Source organism: Pangasianodon hypophthalmus, chromosome 22 (assembly GCF_027358585.1).
Source record: "Pangasianodon hypophthalmus isolate fPanHyp1 chromosome 22, fPanHyp1.pri, whole genome shotgun sequence".
Lineage (NCBI taxonomy): Eukaryota > Metazoa > Chordata > Actinopteri > Siluriformes > Pangasiidae > Pangasianodon > Pangasianodon hypophthalmus.
In genome coordinates, this window is record NC_069731.1 from 17,595,469 (window position 1) to 17,619,828 (window position 24,360).

At 38.4% G+C, this 24,360-nt stretch overlaps 1 protein-coding gene across 3 annotated transcripts; it reads right to left on the reverse strand.

Annotated features, from left to right (window-relative positions):
• Nucleotides 1-10,864: 10,864 nt before the first annotated feature.
• Nucleotides 10,865-24,169, reverse strand: qtrt2 (queuine tRNA-ribosyltransferase accessory subunit 2). Of its 3 annotated transcripts, none has more exons than XM_034298202.2 (9): nucleotides 24,058-24,169; nucleotides 22,865-23,091; nucleotides 22,683-22,738; nucleotides 20,096-20,172; nucleotides 19,724-19,933; nucleotides 18,218-18,417; nucleotides 15,855-16,006; nucleotides 12,762-12,867; nucleotides 10,865-11,638 (listed from the first exon to the last, which is right to left on the reverse strand). In XM_034298202.2, the coding sequence occupies exons 1-9, from the start codon at nucleotides 24,133-24,135 to the stop codon at nucleotides 11,416-11,418; spliced, it is 1,329 nt and encodes a 442-aa protein (XP_034154093.2). In that variant the 5' UTR covers nucleotides 24,136-24,169; the 3' UTR covers nucleotides 10,865-11,415. The 3 variants fall into 3 exon arrangements, with proteins under 3 accessions (XP_034154093.2, XP_026794054.3, XP_026794053.3); XM_026938253.3 differs by having other exon boundaries at nucleotides 15,837-16,006; XM_026938252.3 differs by having other exon boundaries at nucleotides 15,837-16,006; nucleotides 22,865-23,115; nucleotides 24,058-24,147.
• Between the last annotated feature and the right edge of the window lie 191 nt (nucleotides 24,170-24,360).

Below are 24,360 nucleotides of genomic sequence, written 5' to 3' on the forward strand. Positions count from 1 at the left end.
AGGCGGCTAATGAATTTGCTTTGATTCTTCCTCAACCATGTGTTGTTCTTCCTCTGTCCAGCTTAATCAGTCCTTCACTGCAAGTTAACCCAGTCAAGCTGCTTGTCTCTGTTAAGCTTTTGCACACAGTGAGGTCCTGTCAGAGCAGCTTATGAATTCTTGTAAGCATTTCTCTATAAGGGATTGCGTGTTTGTGTTTGTGTGTGTGTGTGCTTCCCTTCCCTGGTGGCTTTATAAGCAGATGCGTCTTTACACAGCACAAACGTATAAACAGCAACATGGAAGATTTATTGCTTTTAGCTGTTTATTTTCAGTGTCCATCTGCTCATTGGAAGTGTTAGCATTTGCTTTCCCAAAGTATCTCCAATTTAATTTATTTTAATTTCACTGTTCATATTAATTTTTTAATGGATGTCATTCCCGGATTATGGGAATTTCCCCAGTGCATGATCAGTCACAGGTATGATTAGGAATAATGCTTATATTTTCAAGAACAAACTTTTGAAAAGGCATATTTGTGCCATAGACCAGTACAAGGACTAAAATTCACATAAGATGTAGTACAAAAGTTTTGCAGTATTGCAAGTGATGAGATCCAAAACCAGTTTGGAGGATACAAATAAGGTTATAAAGGCAAAGGGAGATGCAAACTTTTAAAGTGACATCATTTTTTGTATATAAAAATATTACACATACTGTTCTTATATGTCAAAGGAAAACCTTTATTTATTCATTCCTATGAACCCTAAAACACAAAACCTATTGGTTAAAATAAATTTCCTTATTGTTCTTCATGGCGGAGTGGGGAGCGTTGCTGCCTCACAATCCACAACTCCAGGGTCCTGGGTTTGATTTCTGAGCTTCGGTTACTGTCTGTATGTATATGTTGTGCATTTTCTCTGTGTGGGTTTCCCCCAGGTTCTCCAGTTTCTTCCCACTTCCCAAAGATATGCTGGTAGGTTACATTAAATTGCCCCTAAGCGTAAAGCAGTGTATGCATGGTGCCCTACAATGGACTGGCGTCCCATCCAGGGTAATACATCTCATGCCCAGTATCCCAGTATTCCCAGTATAAATTGGGGTTATACTAACTTATGCTTTCATCTGTAGCTTGAAAAAGGCTACGATTAAATGGATTAATCCCCTCATGGGGATTTACATTTCTCCAAAACAGTCTGGAAATGACTGGATAAATAAAGAGATCCATGGGAAAGTGTAACTTTCCAAACCTGTGCATTCAGTGTCAGTGATAACTTACACCAGGAGGTGCTTTATTAAGAAAAAATAAGATTCCATAAGGAATAGTTAAAAAATAAAATTCCATATGGAATAGTTAAAGCTACAAGAAACAGGAAAGGGCAGAAAAGCGAAAGTAGTGAATGTAGTCATTATGCAGTGGGTTTATTTAACAGTACAATAGAGTATATGAGTGTACTTCATAAAAGAGAGAAAGAGAGAGGGAGGCATGAGAGAGCATTCCTGCAGTGATCGATTGAGCTTTGTGCTTGGATGATTTGATGAATGCTTGATGCACTCAAGAGCAGCAGGCCTCCTGAGACAATTAGTGGGCTTAGTATTGGAGTATTGGCAGCTTGTCGAAGCGTTTTACTGTTTACACACACTAACATACAAATATGACTCTGCTTCAACTGCTTACATACATGGTTGGTTGGTAGGTCATTCAAAATGCATGATTCTGCTGTAATGAGTGTGTGGCTTCGTTATTCCGAGTAAACCCGGATGGTGTGCATCTTTGTACTGAAGTGCTAAATGATGAGCTGTGAGACACTAAAGCGTGAAAACCCCTGCCTGGGGGTCAATCTCCAAACTCGTCCAGCATTAATCAGCCCTTATTGGCTACAGCAGCATGTGGATGTGGTGTAGCAGCAGATACTTATGGAAATTTCTCCTTCGGTTTGAATGCTCGCTACCTCTTTTTAACCCAAGGGACACGTATTCACCGCCAATCTCACTTCAGCACAATTCCTAATTCCCTGTTGTGCTTAAACCCTCTGGCTTTGGTGTGATAAGGAGTAGAGGGCAGCAGGTTGAAGCTATGCGTGACTAACATACAGAAACTCCAAAACAATGCATTTAAAATAACTCATGGGAGCAGGTGCTAATCGGGAAAAGTATTTGGTGCTTCTTTGGACCCAAGGTTCAGTGTCAAATCAAAAGAAGTTGTTGCTAAAAGGAACAGACAGAGAGATTAAGATGTTCCTATGGCTAAGTGCAACATACACTTGAACCAGAGAAATATATTTAACACTGGTGGGGTGGATAGTTGCATTGGTGGCATATAGTAATGTAGCATACTGTAAGAAATTCTTTAGTTTCTACATTATTGCAGGGAAATCAGTCTGTGACATCAAAATGTCCAAACATTCTTTTTACTGTTGTGCACTATTGTGATTTCTACAAATGTAAAGAAAACAGATTAGTAGATGACACCATAAATTACAAAACTATTCATTCTTTATCTCCCTTCATTTCTCCCTGGCTGAATTTTCTTCCCTGTGGTAAGTTTCAATCTTCCCTCTTTTACCTCATTCACTGTGATAGTGAAAGAAAAACCCATCTTTACACCATTTGATGTTTATGACACCTCTGCTTGGACTCAATCCATTTATGATACCACGAAAGCAAAATTTTTTTACTACAGAAGACAACAAGTCAAGTCTCAGGGAAACAGGTCTCAAATCCAGATTGAGTCTTCACCCCCTTAGCATCAAGCCAAGTCCAAAGTCTCTAAGCTACTATTCTGGTCAAGTCCTAAATGATTTTGTGGGGTGGGTGTGGGGGTACTACCCTAATGAATTACCTTAATGAATTCCAGTACGGGGTGGCACAGTGGTACAGCTAGTAGTGATGATGCCTCACAGCTCAAATTCTGGCGTTCAATCATGAACTCCTTTGTCTTGTGAAAGTCCTCTCATTTGTGGTGTATTCTGTATTCCTGTCTTGTTCTCTGTGTTTCCAAGATAAGCTTTGGATCCACCACGACTGAGACAAGGATAAGGCATTAATAAATTACTCAACTGCCGCGGGTAGCTTAGCAAATTCCGATGTCTTCACTGAGATCCAGATGCGAGATGTGAAACCAAGGTCATTCCATTGGTGATAGCAGCACTGGGTGAGAGTAAAGTGCACCTGTATGGTAGATACACCAATTAAAAATGGCCAATGAGTTGTATTTATATTTGCGTGCAAGTCACACTGGTGATTTAAGACAGAATTCTGATTTGTCATATTATCATTCCTCTTTTTCTTTACCAAGGATTCTATAAAAGAACTACTCATTCAAATCCTGATTTACAAATTCAAAAGATTTGTGACTTACACAAGTAGAACTGGGACAGATGTTTTAGCTTTCTAGCTGCTACAAGCAGAACATAAAGGGAATAAAGGCAGTTTGATGAGGGAAGGTTAAATTTATGATTCTTCATGGTGTACTAGACTCAACAGATGCTTTGTCCATTGTTTGAAGAACAATCTTCCTTCTGTCAGAGCGATGCATCCCACCATCTTCCCTATGTAGGACACTTATTAGTATGCTCTCTTCCTGCAACTGATAGACAGAATAAAGAAATCAAGCCACGTATGAGAAAGGGGCTGGACATGAATTTCAAGTTAAGTGTTTCCAAATATATTCAATTTCGATACTAGACTAATTACAATATAAATAGACAAAAAGGTTACAAATTATTTCACATTTTTCATCTCTTATATTATGGAAGGGTTCACTAAACGGCAAAGACTGCTTTAACATTTCAAACCACTGAAAACACTAGGAGATAAGGAGAAATCATTATCTTCAGTATGCCCGCACTACAGCCACTATTTATCACCATATCAGTGCTCTGATTCAGCAGCGGTGAGACACTGAGGAAGATCAATGGTTGTTATTTCTAACCTCATTGAGTCTCACTTTTCATCCTGTCACGCTTTCTGACCAACGTCAGCATCGGTATATTTATCTCCTTACCACAATGCCAGTGTGACTGCTGCAGAAAGTGAGAGTGCTAAGCAAAACCTTTCTTGCCAGGGTCCAGTGAAACTGGAGATATTCTCTTTAGTAAGGCATGGTGAGTGTAAATATCTCTGAGAGTAGACAGTGTGCACTCTTAGATTCAAGTCTTTCTGTATTTCAGCACCTTGACATCCGAACATGCTGCGGGATAACTGAGTCCGAGGAAATTTTCTGCTAAAAATGAAACAAGGGGAATCACAGGAGAAAAAAATATTCTAAAAAATGAAATATTCTAAAATATTTTAAAAGCAGTTCATGAGCGGCTGTGAGTTGCTCTGGACGTCCTATAATAGTAATTCACAGTAGGTCTCAAACTGGACACAGTTTTCAAACATACACTTCCAGGGACAGATTAGAACCTACGCATGAACAAACAAAAAAAAACTGCATACATTATGAGTTTTTAAGTAGCCATGGTGCAATGCAGAAGACAGTCATACTTTTTTCTTGCTTTTCAACTCACAAATTCATCCACCAAATAATAAAAAGTTCAGCTCTGATGCAAAGGTCAGAAGGGACTGCATGTTGAGAGTTCTTCCATTTTAATTCAGAGTTGGGAGAATTAACCTTTATCTAGCTCCAGCTGAAAAATAGTTAGGACCTAACTGGAGAGTCATTGGTTACAAATTCCGACCCACACACCAATAATACTTCACAATTTATTTCAGATTCGATGACTTGAGTCCTTAAGCCTGCTAGCTTGCTACCACTGGCTGCAAAAATGCAGATTTTTTTCCCAAAGCCTTATGTTCAACAGCTTTAAAGAAATACAAAAGTGTTTTTCTTGTCTCTCTATTTATCACTTTTGTACAGCAGGCATGATGAAAAAAAAACAAAAACTCAGTTCCCTGTACTGAGAAAAGTACAGAAATCTTAATTCTCAAAACTCACTTATAATGTTACTCCAAGGGCAGTTGTTGAAGTGCTGATAAATGTTTATCCAAAACATGTCAATTTGTAGAAAATGCTTTTTAGAAATAATTCATTCAAAGTATTTGTTTAAAAAAAAAAAAAAACAGTAATTGGTGTGGCCTCTGTATTTTTCAGCCCAAGCGAAGGAGATGTGGCTTTTATAATTGTCTATTCTCGGTGATGGAGGTGTGGCCTCTATGCTTGTCAGTCCAACTGAAGGAGGTGTGGCCTCTATGTTTGTCAGTCACGGTGAAGGAGGCGTGGCCTCCAAATCCTCAAAACAGATGTTTGTTTATCAGTTCGCACACTACTGAAACACAATGCAGTATAAAAGAACAACTCTAAATTGTATCATATTAATTCAGTGGCTGCTTTAAATCAAACACTGGAGCGTTAATTACATATCGAGCTACATATCATATTCTCTCAAGATGAGAGCTCAACAACCCTGACCTTTGAGATAATTCACCTCAGCAAACACTAAACCCTACTTTCTCACTTTTCTTTCTCGCTCAAAAGTTTTCAACATCACTGACACACACTCAGACCCACTTCAGTGAGGCCTGTCCATCCCTTATCACTGCTCATTCAGGCTCCCACATCTGCCATAATTTCAGTCTGTCTCTCTCTCTCTCTCTCTCTCTCTCTCCCACTCCAGCAGGTTGTCGGTAATGGAATTTCTTCACGTTAAGGAAAAGCTGCATTAATCCACTGTAATTGCTTTCTTAGCAAGTGGATTGTCTGTCACGGAGGCCAGAAGCTCGGGGGGAACCAGCTTGATGGAACCATAGACAGTGAAAGTTGACTTCATGGACGAAAAAGATTAATTTATTTATTAATCTATGACAAATCATACTGACACACTGTGTAAACACTGATTTGAACCAACTGGTGGACATTATTTTAGCATGAATTCTGCTAAGAATGACTACTTTTAGAAGTATTAAATTGTCATTGACTCTATAACAAAAGACACTGTACAAAAGAAAAAAAAATTATAAACAAGAAATATTTGAGAGTTTATTGTATGTGACATTTTTACAAATCATGAAGAAACTATTTACTAAAAATAAATTCCACCTTTAAGTAGAATCAGTTCTCCTTTACAATTCAGAGATTCTGCATTCAGTAATGTTAAAGCAGATAATTAAAGCAGATAATGCTGTTCCATAAACCATCTAGGGAAAAAATTAATTAAGGCTTAATTAAGGCTTCATGATAGAGCAGGTAGAAACAGCTGGATATCTGGAGTAAGGATCAGTCAGAATCACCACGTAGCTGGAGCCGCTCTCAGGATCACTTGGCACAAGGCATGGATAAACCCAGGATAAACACTTTTCGTTAGAGGAATCAGATTAACAAATTTAGGTTATCAGAACATTTTCTAAATGCTTTAGGAACTTGGGAGACTATTTTTAGAAAACATTTCCTAAAATCATCCCTTCCTGCAGCAGTTTACTTTGTAGGCACATTAGCACAGTTACCATAGTTTCATGTGCAACTGGGAATTTGATTATGTTGTGAAGCAGAAAATTATTACAGCAGATGCTTTTAGAACATTTCAGGAATGTTACAGAACATGTTGAGTATTTACTGTAGTTCTAATAATGTTCTCTACTAGATTTCACCTTTCTTCTTGGAGGGTGGATGAATGGATAGTGGTTCATTGACATTCTTTAGATCGCACGAATGATTACAGTTTGAGACGGGAAATGAAAACGATTCATGATGTGCCCCTGTGAACCCTGTTCATGTTGTGAATACGAAGGAAGAACAGCTCTTAAGATGTCAAACTGAAGTGTAATTGGTGTGCTCAGATTTTTGTGTTAACCAGAATGAGTGTACTATAAATCCTTTTTTCCACACACATACACACAAGCAGTAAGGATTTCAAATGAGGCAGTGTGGGCAGCATTTCCTGCTCTGTCAAACACAGTGTATCCAATCATTGCATTACTATGCACATAAAGACAAGCAATCAGTGTAACATGTAAACACACACACACACAGGCTGGTTGGGGATTCACAAAGCTGTGCCTCACATCTACCCAAAATCCACACACACTCTTTCTGAGACACTCATACATGTTTGATGAGGCTCCCCTCCTCATCAGTCAGTGTAATGGGAAAGGTGGCACAAGGCGACAGGCAGTCAAGATCTTGTTCACACACTCACCTATCACACTGGATTTCAATCACGGCACCATCCAGCCCTGTTATGGCTCAGCATCCCAATACCTTAGCCGTATCAAAAGCATTTAAGTTGCTCACAGCCTAAAAGTGAAATTAGCACCTGCACTTCTTTCTTGCTTATAGACCAATAAATCTTAAACCTCTTAGTGACCTTTAAGCTTTCACGAATATGAAAACTGCCCTGTCCTAAACATCAAATTGAACCAAGAGGCTTATTTGACACCATTTTGATTCTATCTGATAAACTCATACCCATAATACCACAGGCCTGGACTCTGGGTTACATTCTCATTTTGTGCAACAGCATTGCACTTTCATTTCCAGGCTATACACACTTTCCTTGCACTTGCTTCTGTCCACTTCAGTGGCAGATTGAAGGAGATGAGAACTATGAAGGAAGTGGACTTATATTTTTTTTTCCAACCATATTGAAAAATCGTCCCACTATTCATCCGTGGTGCTGCCATTATAGATTTCCCGCCTTTAAGAGATGATACACGGGTTCATCCAGAGTTCCTCTCGTCAGTCTCTGAGCTTCAAACTCAGTTGAGATAAGTATGAGTTCCTCAGGCTAGAAGGGATAAAGCTGCTGGCTCTGAGTCATGTGTATTAAATCCTGCAAATGTTGTTTTTTTCCTTTCTCAGCCCATATTTGGATTTAACAAATGATGGTCCTAGAGGAGATCATATAATTCTGAAGCTGTTCTCATTTATCTCCATTTCGATGACCAGGTCAGTGCAGCCACAGGAAGGAAAGTCCCAATGAAGTGGTTCTGAATAAATAACTAGGGGTCCAGTTTGTCATTTCCAGATTGAAATGTAGTCAAAAATGCCTCCAGTCAAACATGGCAGAATATCTTGCTGAACACTCAGTTCAAGAGGCTGGGGTTCTGCAAAACTAAGTGATAAGGAGCTACTGCAGGCAGGAACCCTCTATCTATCACATTTTATTTTTAAAAACCATTATAGCAATTCTCTATGGCAGTGATTTTAAATACAGTGCCTTAGGAGGCCTTCAGACCAGTTCACATTGTTTTAGGATTTTTTTACATTTTTTAAAAAATAATGTTATAAAATGAATTATTTATTCTTGTGTTTTTGTTTTTATTTTACACATTTTACTTATAAAATTGATTTATGATGTTTTAAGTATCCAGACTCTTTTCTCAGTAGTTTGTTAAAGCACCTTGGCAGTTCTTATTGATTCTACACTTGGATTTGCAGATCTTTGCCCATTTCTCTCTGCAGAACCCTTCAGTCTCTGAGTGAGTCTCTGTACTGCTATTTTAAGGGCTCTCCGGAGATGATCAATCAGTTTAAGGCCAGGTTCTGCCTGGGCCACTCAAGGACGTTCGCAGACCCGTCCTAAAGGCAATCATTTTCACAGATTTTGAATGCTCTGGAGTAGGTTTTCCTCAAGGGTGTTGCCGTACTTTGATCTGTATAGCTTTCCATCGATCCTGACAAGCCTCCAAGCCTGACAAATCCCTGCTGCTGAAAAACATCCATAGTATGATGCTGCCACCACCAAGCTTCACCATAGGGGAAGAACCCTTTAAAAAGGTATTTTTTTTGTTTTTTGTTTTTTAAGAGAGTGAGTGTCAACCTAAGAGTGTCAACCTAAGAATCCATGCCTAACACTTTTTTTTTCCTAGGTGTTTGTTTAGGTGTTCTACGTATTGTCTATCCGGTGGAACCCTTAAAGGTTCTACGAGTGTTTCCTTTTAATTGAGGATTTCATTAAAAACCACCTTAGGAATCATTTATCCTGAGCATAAATGTAAAATCTGACTAATTATTTGCTAAGCTTTAAATATAACTGACAAAAAAAAAAAACTTTTAAATTGTAATATTTTGGTAAGCACTTTACTCAAAACTCATGTTACTGGAATTGAAGACAAGGTAAGGTTTTTTTTTTTTTTTTGGACACAGTAAGGAATAAAAAGGTTTTCTTTACTCACTAGGCACAGCCAAAAAGTCCCAAACGGGGAACTTTCGAGCCTTTTTGACTTTTTCCTTCTTTGTTGATTTTATGCACCACTATGATTTATGACACAGCACAAAGTCACCTACAAAGACATGCTCCATTACACTGACTTAACTTTCCAGACTTAAACAGAGCGCAAGCTCCATTCATCACCACTAGCAGGATGTAAGTGAAATCAATTTATAGCTAAAAGATAGCACATGAAGTGTCTGATTTCAGAGAAGGTCACACGCCCTCTTTGACCTATTCAGTGCACAGCAGCCGACATCAGTGACCTTTACTTCAACTCTGTCTGACCTCCCAAGCATCTGGGGGAAAAACACAAAATAACAAGGCAGAGGTAAGTAGAACAGTAGACAAGGTAACCTGGATATGTTGCTTACCTCTAGTTCGAATCAGGACTTGCATTTTCTCAAAAGACGATGTTGAGACGTCCTGAATTTACCCAGGAGCAACCTGGGAGAAGAATTGTGTCTTATATTTCATCCAGATACTTAACTTGACATGTGGCTTGTCATAAGCTTGTCATAAGCAAGCAGAATTGGAGGAGGCTTAGACAGAAATATAATTTAACATGACAGCAAAATCATAATATTAGTTTGCTAATTAAAGACAAACCCATCCAGCAACACATGATTGAAAAAAAAAGGCTGTGCGGAAAATCTGAGTGAGAATGCAATCTGTGCATTCCTGTCAAAGGAGACACAGACATTCCAGAAATAACCACTAACCCTGCACCTAAAGATCTCAACTATTTAAAGTGTAACATTAGACCAATGTGGGATCATTATGAGAAGTATCAGAATAGGAGTTAAATGTTATAACAAACAGAATTTGACTAACTAACAGGGAAACCTACATTCATTCACTGAATTATGCAATCATCCAAATCAGTGTATAGTGCCACTCCACTGGGCAGTAGACTACAGCATCTAGGATTTTACACATCCTGGTCAAATAGCCATGTCCCTTTCACATCATCTACTGTCATCCATGAAGGTAGGAAGATTTCTCTAGACATTTTGGAGTTGGTTTCAAGTGGACAGCTAATCCAGGACTCATTATGTAACCTCTTAATGGATTAGTAATGGACACACACACACACACACACACACACACACACACACACACACACACACACACAAAAAAAAAAAGCTTATTTTACTCTAAAATGTACGTCACTGTTGCAGGTCTGCTTCACAAGGCGAATTATTGTGCAAAAGACACAAGTTTTACAAAAGAAAAGAAGACTGACTTATACTGCCGTATCAACGAATCATTAAATCGTTACATCTCTCCATGTTATGAAGTTTTAAGAGTGTGTAGATGGGAAGTGTGGAGGCTGCAGAAAAGCATCCAGCATAGCACAGTGAGACTTTTAATGATCTGGCCTGGACTCTCACCGCCAAGTTAATTGGCTGAAACGATCAGGCAGCGATAGTCACTCAGCACCTTTTAAATAGAAACGCTGCCTGCTGTCATGTTGCACAAGTGTGTCACACACATGCATACACACACTGCCTTTAATGTCATGCTAATCATGTGACTCTACAAACATCAAACCAAGCTAATATGCCTTCTGAGACCATCTAGACAATCACACACACAAACCACTACAAAGAACTCTTCCATGTCCATTTGTTCCTCACAAGACAGGTGCCATGTGATAACTAATGTAAGTGCTGTATGTGTAAGAGCTTTCATGGTTGACCACCTAAACACAGTTCTTTTTCACACATAAATCTCCTAGAACCCATTGTTTATTTAACAGTTAAAAATAAGTGCATTTAGAAGAACGACCGATGAAATGCTGAGCACAGTGAGCTGAAAAAATAGCTGCCATGAAAAACAGCACTAAAATTCTGTGCATCTTTGTACAATAATAAACTGTTAAAGGTTTATGCCCAATAAATCACTAAAATTCTTTATAAACATCTCTAAACCTTTACCCTTATTTAGAATACCAGGAGTAATGAATATACATAATATGCAACTACAGGGTGTCCCAAAAGTCTCCATACATAGGGGAAATTAAGTTTTTCCTCCACATAGCCTTTAAAAACGCCTTTGACAAAAGAAGAATATGATGAATCATTGATGAATAAATTTCTTCGTATCACGCTTGTGTAAAAATGATACTACATTAACAGGAATGATGGTGGACTTCCTGCTTTCAATTGGATTGCTGTCTTTCAGATTAATACTACTGATGTAGTGCATTTCAACACAACACTCCTTGTTCCCCTGAACCCTCAGTGATTGCATTTATTCCACGTTCTCTAGTCCACATTGGTCACTGTAACACTTTGTTCTTCAAGTCTCGGAGCCGGTCGTTGGCCACGGCTTCCCTCAGGGCATGGAAGAATCCCAGATAGTGAGCCGTGTTGTGCAACATCAGTAAAACCCCCGCCAACAGCTCATTGGTCACCAGCAGATGATGGATGTAAGCCCTTTTATGGTTCTTACAGCAGTAACAGCTACACCCGTCCACCAGTGGCCGGAAATCATCCCGGTACCTGGAAAACACAGCATTGAATTTCAAGGAATAGCTATGTTTACATGGAGATTAATGAATTTATTAACCATCCAAACCCCACTTTTTTAGTTCAAGTCAGGTTCATTATATGAGCCCTTGGAGAGCTGAAGAATCAGAAGTCTGATCCAGATTGTTTCAAGTACGAAAAGCTGGCTAAAACCTCTTTGCAATAAAAGTACTTACTATTTTACAAACATGATATTTCAATTCAATTCAATTCATTTTTATTTGTATAGCGCTTTTTACAAAGGTCACTGTCTCAAAGCAGCTTTACACAAACAAAAGTAAAGTGAAGTGTGTGTGTGTGTGCCGTCTCTGATGAGCAAGCAGGGCGACGGTGGCAAGGAAAAACTCCCTGAGATGGTGATAGGAAGAAACCTTGAGAGGAACCAGGCTCAACAGAGAACCCATCCTCATATGGGTTTACACTGTAGTGTGCGTGTGTGTGAGCACAATGTGTGTTGGTGGTTGGTTAATAAGGGTGGCATGATGGTGCAGTGAATTCTGGGTCGCAGCAGAACTTACGCTCATCTTTGCATCTCGAAACTTAAAGGTATGTATAGCAGAAACCTGGATATTATGCAAATAACAAGGTAGTGTAGTTACACATGTGAGTGGGAATGCTTCCTAATGTTTTACTGTAATTTTGTAGTAAGTATAATATAAACTAGGTGTGTATTTATCGTGAATTTGTATTTGGCTGCGAGACAGACTTCCATTCCTTAGCTAATAAAACTACACATGACTTGGCTGCTCAGTTGCATGTGGGGTAAACGGATATTGAGCAAATCTGATTTTATATGCAACCTTTAGTGTATGTGCTTCACATGGCACTGCAGGCCTGAATGCTTCAGGAATACTGATGTTCAAAGCCTCTTCCTTTATTTACCCGTTAATCTGATCTCACTCAACAATTGAAAGATGTGCTGTGGAAACACCATAGTGACCAATAAGCTTGGTCTGAATTAGAGAAATATTGGTTTCACCCATCCACCGTTTTTATCAAGATGATCAGATTAGAGAGTCACTGTTACTAGAATGAGATCTTTGTGGACATATGATGGTAGGAGAAAACACGAAAAAGACAATTATCCCTTATATACCTTGTGTCCTTCAGGTTCATCTCAAATTGGGTCATATTTTCAGGGCTGCCATCACCATTTTCCTTCAGCTTTTCAACAGCAGGCTCCTCTCCATTTGATTCCAAAACTGTCTCACACACACACACACACACACACACACACACACACACACACACACACACACACACACACACACACACACAGATTTAAATAACTTAAAAATTCCTTGATATAAAACCTCCACAACCCAACAGTAGTGTGAATAAGTCAGATGGCTTTTTTCCAAACTAGTGTCTTTTAGAATCTTTTAGAATCCTAGTGTGAACACACACACAAAGACACAAAGACAGATAGATGGAAAAACAGGCTTACACAAAGACAGACAAAGGGAGGAAGACAGACAAACACACATACACACACAAAGACAGGCAGACAGACAGACACAGACAGACAGATGCACAGACACACACTCAACTATTAAAAGTACATACAGCTAGAATTGCTGTTTGGTCACTGGCTTTAATATTTAATCAAATGCCACCAGAGAGACAGAACCACTCCGGAAGGGTAAAGGCCTAACTCAAGCATCCCTGCTTTATTACCTCCAAAAAAAAAAAAAAGAGAGTGTAAAAACAGACAGACTAAGACAATGGTAAGAGAATTACAGAACTTACACATAACACACAAGGGATTTAGAAATGAGAAAGAAAGTTTAGAAAGACCCTAAGGTGAAATATATACAAGTAATAAGTTCAGATGGAAACGTGTCCTGCAACCTAAAATGGTAGTAGATCAATCAACGCGGCGCAACCTGGGGTTTAACCCTCCTGTAGAGTGTGCTAATGTGCTCGAAGGAAATCTAAAGAAATCCCAGGGGCAGCACTGAATGGCAAACCACTCTGATTTTCATTACTCTCATCGCTCGTAATCGATTCACTCCGCCTGACACAGCACCTCTTTACACATCACTGAGTCTAATTATGCTACTCTGAGGGTGAGATGTCCTGCCCATTACAGACATCTGTTATGGACTTCATGTGGTCAGAAGACTTACAGAATAAATTAGCACCTTTGTCCTGCTCAGGAGGCAGATTGACATAAGGCACTTTAGCTTAGCTGCAACTTAATTATTTTGTATTTTGTTTTTGTTTGAGCTACACAAACAGATCCTCACACATTTGCATATAAAGTAAGCGGTCATGGCTTTAACTCACAGATGCACAAATACAGACGAGTGTCATTTACTAAACTCTCATGAGTCAAATGAGTTTGTTAATTATTTAATAAATAATTAGCAATCTGACCACATTACAAAAAACCATGGCATCCCCATTATCGACGGTGACACTGTCACCCATTAGCAATGAAGGGTTAATTTGTCCTAGTATTTGTTGAAATTGCTAGCAACAAAGATCATGTCACATTTATCAATATGGCTTGGAAATCCACTCATAAATCCTTTCTGGCTAGCTCATATTAGCCAATTAGCTAATCATAGAAGTAAAGGTTACAAAAATGTACGAATGTTGACAACATCCTCTCAGAAATTCTGTCATGTTAGATTATGTTAGCTGGCTTGCATAAAAAGTTAATATTATAAACATTTACAAATATGGCTTAAAAATTCTCTCAGAAATCATGTCAGCTTAGTTCTTACTAGCCACCTAGCTGATGCTAGAAGATTATAAAAACGTATGACTACAATTTATTAATCCTCTCAGACATCATGTCATGTTAGCTCTTATTAGAAATTCTGCCATGTTAGTGTATGTTAGCTAGCTGGCTAGGTTTAGCAGTGAAGATTTACATTAAGTAGAAGAAATATTTACACATAGAAGAAAGATTTCTTAGAAATCCTCTCAAAAATCCTCTCTACCAGGTTATCATACATTAGCCAATGTTATCTAGCTAATGTTAGAAATAAATATTATAAAAATGTATGAGTACAACTAAAAATCCTATCAGAAATGCTGTCAAGTTAGCTTAGGTTAGCTAGCTATCTGGAATCAGCTGTGAAGATTATAACCATTAATTAATGTGGCTCATAAATCAGGTCAGGTTTGCTCATATTTGCCAACTAGCAAATGTTAGGAGTAATTATAAAAAAAAATATATGACTTGAAAAAAGTCCTGTGATGCAGTGAAGATTGTGAACATTTATGAATACGAATTCCACACATGGCAAGATATGTAAGTATTTTTATATATGAATTCAAACTGACACATCAGTCTCGGATAAAGCCTGCAGAGTTAATCAGTGCTGGTGTAGGTGAACAGTTTATAACCCGGCGGGTGAGGAGGCAGGACATTCGTCTATTAAAGTCAGATTTAACTCATTAACCTCTCTGATTGTACAGCCTTGAAGTGGCTAGAGATACATGGATAGCAAGTTAATCAGCTGTCCATTTCTCATTTATCCGTTAATCTGGCTGTTACGATTACTGAAAGCCTGCTTTGAACAGACAGCGGCCTTATCTCCCTAACTCCAGCCACTGATGGAGCCAGAAATTAGGTTTAGTGGGGAGGAGAAAATATATGAAATAAAATCACAGTGCGATCTGTACAAATAAATTGACGAATGTGATGTGCTCATGCATTCTGGGCGGGTGCAAGAAAGTATCAAAAGCACTGGTTACACAAATGTGTTATCTTAATCAGTTAACGCATGCTCTACCATCTGCCATTATAATGACACTGCCATACAATATTTATGACAGCTGCACTGAAAATTATTAAAATAAAATGCTAGTAATATTTTATATTATAGAATCAGATCTACCCTTCTTTTTCCTCCAGTATTTTATTGGATTTCACCTCAATATCACTGCTCAGAGGACATCTAGCTGTCTAGTGGCTTTCAAGCAGAAACGAGGAAAAATTTTCCTGATGAATCCTATTTCTCACCATAGCAGCTGGACATTATAGCACAATTACTTGCCATCATTGGACAAATATACAATGAGAGACAGACACACAAAAATCTACATCATTACTCTCATCTAATTTACTTGACATTTTTATTTAAAAAAAAAAAAAAAAAAAAGAGCATGGCCTATGATTGCAAGTGCGGACTGGGGATTGCAGACGTTGGCCCACCTGTAGGGGGAGATGTACCTGCAGTCTCTGGGTCAGGTGTGATGGTGTAGTTGAAGCAGAGGGCACAGCCTCTCTCCGTCACCTGAAAAGGGAAGAAGCCCTCAAACAGATCCACTCCAGCTTCCACACATGCTATGACCTCATCTGGACGACCCACGCCTCTCAACAACCTGACACACACCCAAAACAAATACTTCAGAACAAAGAGCTGAGGAACAAAGTGACGGTGAATATTGGGACAGTCTTTTTAACTTTAAAAGCAGACATAGAGTTTGCAGTTGTTAAAGGTGCTGAGGACTGAATTTCCTACAAGACTGAGCAAAGTCAAATAAAATAAATAAAACTCAAAACCACATTCAGCCCAGGGAAATCAAAGTATTAATACAAGCTGCAATTTTACCTTTTCCTGTTTTTGTGGACTGAAGAGTGTATCATGATACACTCTGGAAAAAAAACTTGCATTTTGTTTTCAATACTTTGTTGTGTATATTCTCCAAACAGATGCATTGATAATGACGAGCCTGACACAGCATTGGAAAACAGACAGAAGGTTAACTCCCTGCTCGAGTCCATCGCTTTGCAGGCAGTGTGTGTACTCACTCCAACTTCTGATGAGCCTGTGACACACATTGTTAGGTGTCTATATTTAATGAGACTACACAGGTGTCTGTAGAAAAAGTCTGGCTAACAAGTCCCTACAGCTTTCTGAAATGTCTAGAGTAGAAAGAATTCAGTCAGCTGGACTTTTAATGACATTTTGATACTTTTCAAAGGAGCTTCTTAACATGCTCTGTGGCAAACATAAGGCCTGGATCAAGATGGCAAGGGAAAAAAGATCCAAGTGACTATTAAAGAGGGCTCAATACTGGGGAGCGGAAGGCAGGAGCTTCAGAAACTGCTTGACTGGCTCATGTTTCAATAGGAACAGTGATTAAAAGTGACATGTGTGTTTAGAGTTGTGAGAAAGACATCAGTAAGGGCTGGAAACTGTGGTTGGAGGCGCACGATGAACTTGATGCATTAGTGTAATATATAAAGAAAAAAGAAGAGCATCATTGAAGGCTGCCATGAGACTGACAACAAGAACTGTTTATCATCAAATGCATAGGTTTGGTTCTCTTTGTCCACTTCAAAGGAAGAATCACTGCAAAAAAAAAAAATCAATACAAAGCTCTTGTTTTGTTAAACACTTAATAATGTGTTCAGTACTGTGCAAAAGTCTTAGAAATGCTGTAGAGCAAAGATGCCTTCAAAAATAATGAAACTAAATGTTTCTACATTAAAAATATACTATAAAGAGCAGTAAACAGTAATAAATGAAACAAAGTCAATATTTGGTGTGATGATCCTTCACTTAAAAAAAAAAAAAAAAAAAAGGTACAATGTGTGCAGTTTTATAAGGAAATGAGCTGTAAGTGTTACTGAGCATCTTGCAAAAGCAGCCGCAGTTCTTCTGGAGACTTTGACTGTTGACTTGCTTCTTATTTTTGCAGCAAAACCCAGCAGCCTTCATTATGTTTTTTTTTGTATGAAAAGTGTCTCTTAGTGTAATCTGCTGCTTTCTTTACTGACATACAAACATTTTTCTGTAACATTTAATTTTGTGCTGGAAAACTAATGTTTGGAATTTAAAATGTTTTTGTACTGAATCAATAGTGCAGAAGTCATAAAATAAAAATTTATAACAAAGTTTGTACTAAAAAAAAAAAAAATAGGGTACCTAAGACTTTTGCACAGTACTGTATGTGACAGTATGCAGTGTAAATATATTACACCTCAGCAGATGAGCCATTAAGATGGAAATCTAACTGATTTCAGTTCATTTCTAAGAACAGCGCTATTTAACTGAGGGTTCGATTAAACCCTGCTTCTAACTATTAATTGTTGCTTTGCTTAACTTTCGATCGTTTCTGCTCCTATACTGAATACGCAGATTTAATATTTATAATTAGTATACAATAAACTAATTTTTGGTATCAGTAAAGAGCCAATCATTACCCAGCTTTGGTACAAGATATTTCACGAAGTTTTTTTTTCTGCAGGACTAAAAATCTTCATAAGCTTCTTTCACTCCAACTCCCTCCACAGTCTGCTGGCTTATGACTGAGGCCAAGTCCAGCATTTCATCATCAGAACTGTGTGAACACACAAAAAGTTTGTTCCTAAAACTGTTTCCTCCTTCTGCATCATTGCTATGGAAGCTGTTGTCTACTGAGGCCCCTGGAGCGAGGAGATGTGAAGTGGCTGTGGAGAGTCTGAGGGCATGTAATCAGAGATGGAAGATGTGAAGCACAGAGCACACCAAGCACTCAGTCTCCAGCTGAGAGGAACACATACACAAAGCACGTGATATGAGAGTGAGGCTTTAGGTTGGGTTATACCTCGGTTTTTCCTGAGGCAGCTCTGCAGTCACTGCTGTGATCAGCTGCTCCCTGAGCTCCTGCTCCATGGAGGTGGACCGGAAGCCATCCAGGACGAATCCAGCCACGGGCCGTTTGGCCGTCTCGCGTGCTGACCTCAGCCTCTCCTCCAAGATGTCACCTCCCTCCACCACACCGAATATCTCACACCCTTTCAGTTCCTATTGCAAAAGCAACACACAAGAAGTCATTGTGATTGACAATGAATCAAAGTTCATAAAATAATGACTTGTATTTGGCAAAACCCTTATAGATTAAAGGAATACTCCAGCCTACTCTCAACATAATCATCTTTATTTAGCACATGTGATGTGTAAAAGAAGTCTAAGGGCAGTTGTTAAATAGTATAAAAATACTAATGTTATGTGTATTTTTGCAGAACGCTTTGGTTAATTCTTCGGTCAAAGGTATTAATAAGTATGAATTAAACCTGTATCCCATCCGTAAAGAAAGAAAACTTCTTTTTCGGATGGCACCTGGCTACCATGAAACCTTCTGGAAAATATCAGTAACTAGAATTAAAGCTGGAAAGTTGAAATTCCATTAGAACATCTTTGCTAAGACTTTCTCTCTCAAGTGTAAAAGTTGTACTTTCTATTTCAGCTATATAGCTGGGAATTTTACATGTTTATATGTTTAGCAACAACTGCCCCTAGACATCCATGACAAGTGAGTTAAGGGAGTAGGGAGTAAGGAAATAAGGGAGTAAAATAAGGAAGTAAACAGGTTTTCTGTTCCTTTCTCAGTATAGGCACATTCGTCAAAATTCTAGTCTGTGGTAATCACACATATATTACAGATGTGATGGATGGAGAATACGCAGAAAAATGCATGACTACTCCTTCATTAAAAATTACATTTTTAAAAGCACCATAACCTCACCTTTAAGAAATAATCTGGCACCACCAAAACTTAGGTGGCAAAATGTCTTCAAGAATAAGTCTTTAAGAATAACTCAAACCTGCCTTCAAATCAATGACAGTTTTTGTATGCCTGATATTTACTAACCCTTTAGTAAGGTCATGTGTCAAATCTAGCTTGCAATGCCTGTTAAATACAAGTATTTTTATGACAGGAAATGCAAAATGCAAGACAAAGGACTTTTTTTTTCCAGTTAACATTGTCAACAAATGTTATACAATAATATATACGAAATTATTTAATTAATAAAAGAAATGCTGCCTTGATCAGCAGGAAATAGTCCAACAAATGCAATGCAATAATGTTGCCCAGAGCCAAAAGGAGCCCAAAGTTAAGCAACTAATTCTGGTTGTGTTAATTAAACCAATTTAAACTCATTAAGATTGTGCTGCGAGCAACAAAAACGTTACTCAAAAAAATTGCTCACATTAATTTGCTCAATTACAGCGGAGAGAGGCAATTTCTCGACTGTGCGTGACTGTGATAGAAAAATGAGTTTTAAAACATCTGTGATGTCCTGGAGTCAGCTGACGTTGTGTACTGTACCTGTGTTTTATGGTGCAGTTCGAGACACTCGTCCAGATGTGAGAGAGTGCGCTCCACTGCTTTACGCACCCTCTTCCGCGATGTGTTCGCCTGCCACGTCTCTCCATCTGCCATGCTCTCATAGCAGTCTGGCCGGATGGCTGCCTGCATGGCCATAAACTTGGCCACTGACAGCTCTATTCTTCCTCCACTGCCCCACACGGACACCGTCTACAAAACCACACCCACATCCACACAGCCCCACATACACACAATCATAAACAAACGGCTTGGCATTGAAGTTGAAGGGAACATAAAAGGTCCCCATCTTTATAACTCAAACTAATCACTACTGAAATGACCAAGTTCCACTTTAACGGCACGTGCAGTGACCTTGTTGGTGACGTGGCCAGCGGGATGGGTCGTGGCAGGGTCATGGAGGGAGCAGAAGAGCAGCGTGTCCTGTAGACCTGATTAAATAATGAAACATATTGAGAATTAGAATCTTCAGTCATATACTAACTTCTGTTCAATGTAGTAAATGCAGCTGCCTGGGGTGCAGCCTTTCTGGCTTTCTATTAATTAGTGGTTGGAGCTGTTTACTACGTGAACCAGAAAGATGGCTTCATTATGAGCAAAGGACCAAAACCAACTTAAAACCAAATAAAAAGAATATTTTAAAAAATCTCTTTAGTGACATCATCAGCATTAATTTAAACTCTGTTATGATGTTAAGGAGTTACTATTTTCAGGCATTTTTATATTATGTCATGTGATATTTGCTTTGAAAACCATGCCAATGTTTGTGGGGAAAAAATTAGTTGTTTAATGAAAGTGTCTGTTTCTGCCTCATCTACTTACAATTTTCTCTGAAACCACCCAGTAATCATTAACATTCATACAGCAAAACCCAGTGTTCATTATTATTCATTAGCTTGCTAATTGCCTACTCAATAAAAGGAAAGACACTTTCCATCTCAATACAAGCAGTCGTCATCTTTGAAATCACTCTTTTATAACCTGCTGTGGTTTCAAATCCAAGAAAAAAAAAATATTCATTTGTTATTTAATGTTATGAAACCAGGACGTAAATCAGTTTTCTCAACGCTGCTGCAAAAGGAGCCACGCTGTTCTTTTAAAAACGTCTGAGGAAGAAACGAAGGATTGATTTGCCACGTTGCAGCAAGAGTGACTCATTTCTCCAGGGTCTTTTCATTCATCATGTTGACTCTGAGAGACCTCGTCGCAGCTTGGACATTGGGGTGGGGTTACAACTGGTAAGCGGAGCAACACATTACTCCGCCTTGTATGTAAATGTATGATTGGTTAAAGCATGTACGCCTGGAAAAGTGAGTGATGTAATTTTCAAGCACAAGTGATATCTGATTTCTAATGTGTGGCAAGAGAAGAAAGAAAACAAGAACACTCATTAATAAATAACTTATTTGGTTTTATAGATTCATGAAAACTGGCGCTGAAATCTCTGCTCCGTTTTGCACATTTATATAAAAAATATTTCGCTTGCTTGTATGACCTTAGGTTTACTGAAATATACCTCTTGTGTATGGTACAGTGGATATCAAAAGTCTACACACCCCTGTTAAAATCGTAGGTTTTTGTGATGTAAAAAAGTGAAACCAAGATAAATCATGTCAGATTCCACCTTTAATGTGATATAGCATTCAAGAAAATTCAAGTGAAAGACAAATTTGAAAAAAAAAAAAATTACAAATAAATCTGGCACAAGTGTGCACACCCTTTTATAATGGGGCATGTGACTGTACTCAGAATGAACCAAACACATTCCAACTCCTATTCTAAAGTAATTATCATACACCTGCCATCAGTGAAGTGATTCTGATTAAGCTCAATAAAGATCGGCTGTTAATGTAGGATTTTCTTGAGAGCTTCGAGGTTTCATCTTTTTCAGGGCTACAGCCCTTTCCGTGTATAGAGACTGGACTTTTATTCTACTTTTACCATAAAACTGTCGGAAAAGTGTAATGCTGCTCCCCAGTCATTTATTCAAAACTCAGCAATTCCCATCTTGGAAATGTAACTTTAGAAATTTTAGACTTTTAGACTTCTGTATGAACCCTGAATAAATTGGCCCTGGGATTTGCACTCTGCTGAGCACTGCACAAGTTACTGATGAAATCGATCTGCAAATCCAGCTGCTGGCTGGAATCATTAAATATTACTAGCTACTTTGTTATGAACATACATGAAGTGGATAGGAAAGGAAAGAAACAAGGGCTCATCGATTTCAACTGGGCCCTAGTCATATGAATTTACAGAGGAAAATGAATCCAACTGTGCAGGTGACGAGTGTGACTTCTATCATGCCAGAGGATAGTTACATGACGGATCCAAACTGTTTGGCTCTCGATGTGTATACAGTATGAAGTATATTGCTACATCACTCTGAGCAGACCACAAGACAACTGACGATGCAGAAATAAAGTAAAAAGAAGTGAAAGGTGTTTGAGAGAATTTAGGAAAACATCATTTATTATTCCATTTAATTCCCCATACAGATGACTTCCTGCAACTTTAATTCCATTTCTCATGTCTGTGCAGCGGGTGCATCGGGGCTTGTTGTGTTTCGCTGGCTTTCACTACAATGTCTGAAAGCCTTCGTCCTCATGGACCTTGTACTCGCAGGTATACCGACACGTTTGACAGAAAGTTAATACATTCTTATGAATAATAGTATTAATATTGACACCATGGGCATAACATTGTTTTGAAAAGTGAGTGGGACAAGGTTAAAATCATTCCCGCATCATGTCGGTGAAATATATTGATGGTTTCACAAAGCTGAGATGTCAAAGTATGTTATAGGCAGAAAAACCCAAAAAAACTACCATTTTTGGCTCCAAAATTCAACCACAGCAACATTCTGAAGGTTTTTCCCAGAACACCACACAATTTTGAAATAGAGCAAAATATCAGTGTGATATTCAAGAACATTACTAACCTGCAAACTTTCTCACACCATGTTTAAACTCCTCCAGGACGTCCTGGTGCTCTGCGCTGAAAAAGAAAGCATCTTAGCACTAAGCACATTTTGAAAGTGATGACAAGATCCAGGTCTGAGGCGCAGATCTAAATTTCGCTGACACGTACAGTAAGTAGAACAGCAGATCAGCAGATACTTACAGGCTCTCCAGTGTGACCTGTGTAACTGCAGGCAGGTTGCTGAGTGTGTGAAGTGTGTCCTGGGTCAAATGGGGCACGGTGGCACAGCGGGTGTACAGGAGACAGCCTGGAACCTCCAGTGAGTGCTGCTCGGTTTGCCCGATGCTGGTCAAAAGCCCCAGACGACAACCTCGCACCACCTTAGACAACTCCAGCTTCATGGCACCGGCGCAGTCGAGCGTGGTTAACTAAATAAATGCATCAATGAGCAGCTATAGGAAACGTCAAGCAGAATGACAACAGTTAATACATAAAACTTTAATATATAAAACTTTTAAAACTCAAATTTTTTAGGATAAACAAGGAACTGGAAGTATAGTATTAAAATATTTGAATAATAATAAACACAACGCTCGTGATGGAAAATGGCTTGCAGAAAAGGAATTATTATTTAAATGTAATGCAGTAGCAGCATTGCGTCTGGTTACCTCACTGCTGGTTTTTTTTTTTTTTTTTTTTTTGCTTATTCCAGCATGATAACACGATCAAGACTAAGCACATAAGACATTCTTCACCACTGGCTTATTTAGATTCATATCCTGATACTCTTAGACTAGGTTATGATACGGGGAGAGAAGACTGGATCTGTACAGCCATCATGCACAAAACTGAATAATTTGGATTGTAGTTTTTTTAACTAAGTTGTATTAAATTCTTAATTAAGCTATTTATTCTTTAAAAGTAATTTTTTTCAAACAATATAATAAAAGTTTTCATTATAATGTTAATATATTGCAGTTAAATGTGTCTAGTTTCTCCTAAGCTTCTCAAGCTTTAAAACTTTTATCAAAGTTTATAAATATTTAGTTTATAAATATAGGTTGTATAAGTATATTTAATAAACACTGTGGTCCTAACAGAAAAGTGTTGCCTGGTTTGGTTTTGCTGGTTTTTTATCCAGAGAGAAATGTGTGTTAGCTGATTAAGTTTCAATGTTTTCACAGAATAATTTTATTCCTCAGTCCAAATATGTGATGCTACACGAATACATTTACGAAAAGAGAACCTCGTTAGCTACAGATAACTAGCTAATGCTAACAAGAATATGTATAAACACTACAACAGTTACGAGAGTTCCTAAAGTATACTGACACAATGTGAACAGAGTTATTCGAATTATTATAAACAAGCTCATTTGAACATCCTCTGCTTACCAGAATTGTGTAAGGCACGTGAACACAAATACTACAAGTCGCAGATTTATGAGCGAACCCAGATGTAGAGTCGCACATTTATTACGTCACCATCAACCCGCTCCGTCGTCCTGTTCACGGTCTGCTAATTTATATTTATATATATATACATATATACATGTCATACAAAAAATGTTATACAAAAACTCCACATAGTTGAAACTAAAAGGAAAATAAAGGAATATAAGTCGTGTTTATAAAAAGAGCTGGTGAAAAAGATCCGGAAAAGCGTTGCCATGGCTACGAAAGGGCGGCTTTGTCAGG

Bases quoted from the DNA above. Each gene is read 5' to 3' on its own strand.
- qtrt2 (XM_026938253.3), bottom strand. From the start codon at position 24,135: ATGTGCGACTCTACATCTGGGTTCGCTCATAAATCTGCGACTTGTAGT. The intron at 20,173-22,682 runs GTTAGTAATGTT...TTATTTAATCAG, and splicing joins TGGTGTGAGAAAGTTTGCAG to GTCTACAGGACACGCTGCTC. The intron at 18,418-19,723 runs GTACAGTACACA...CTTTTGCAATAG, and splicing joins AACTGCACCATAAAACACAG to GAACTGAAAGGGTGTGAGAT.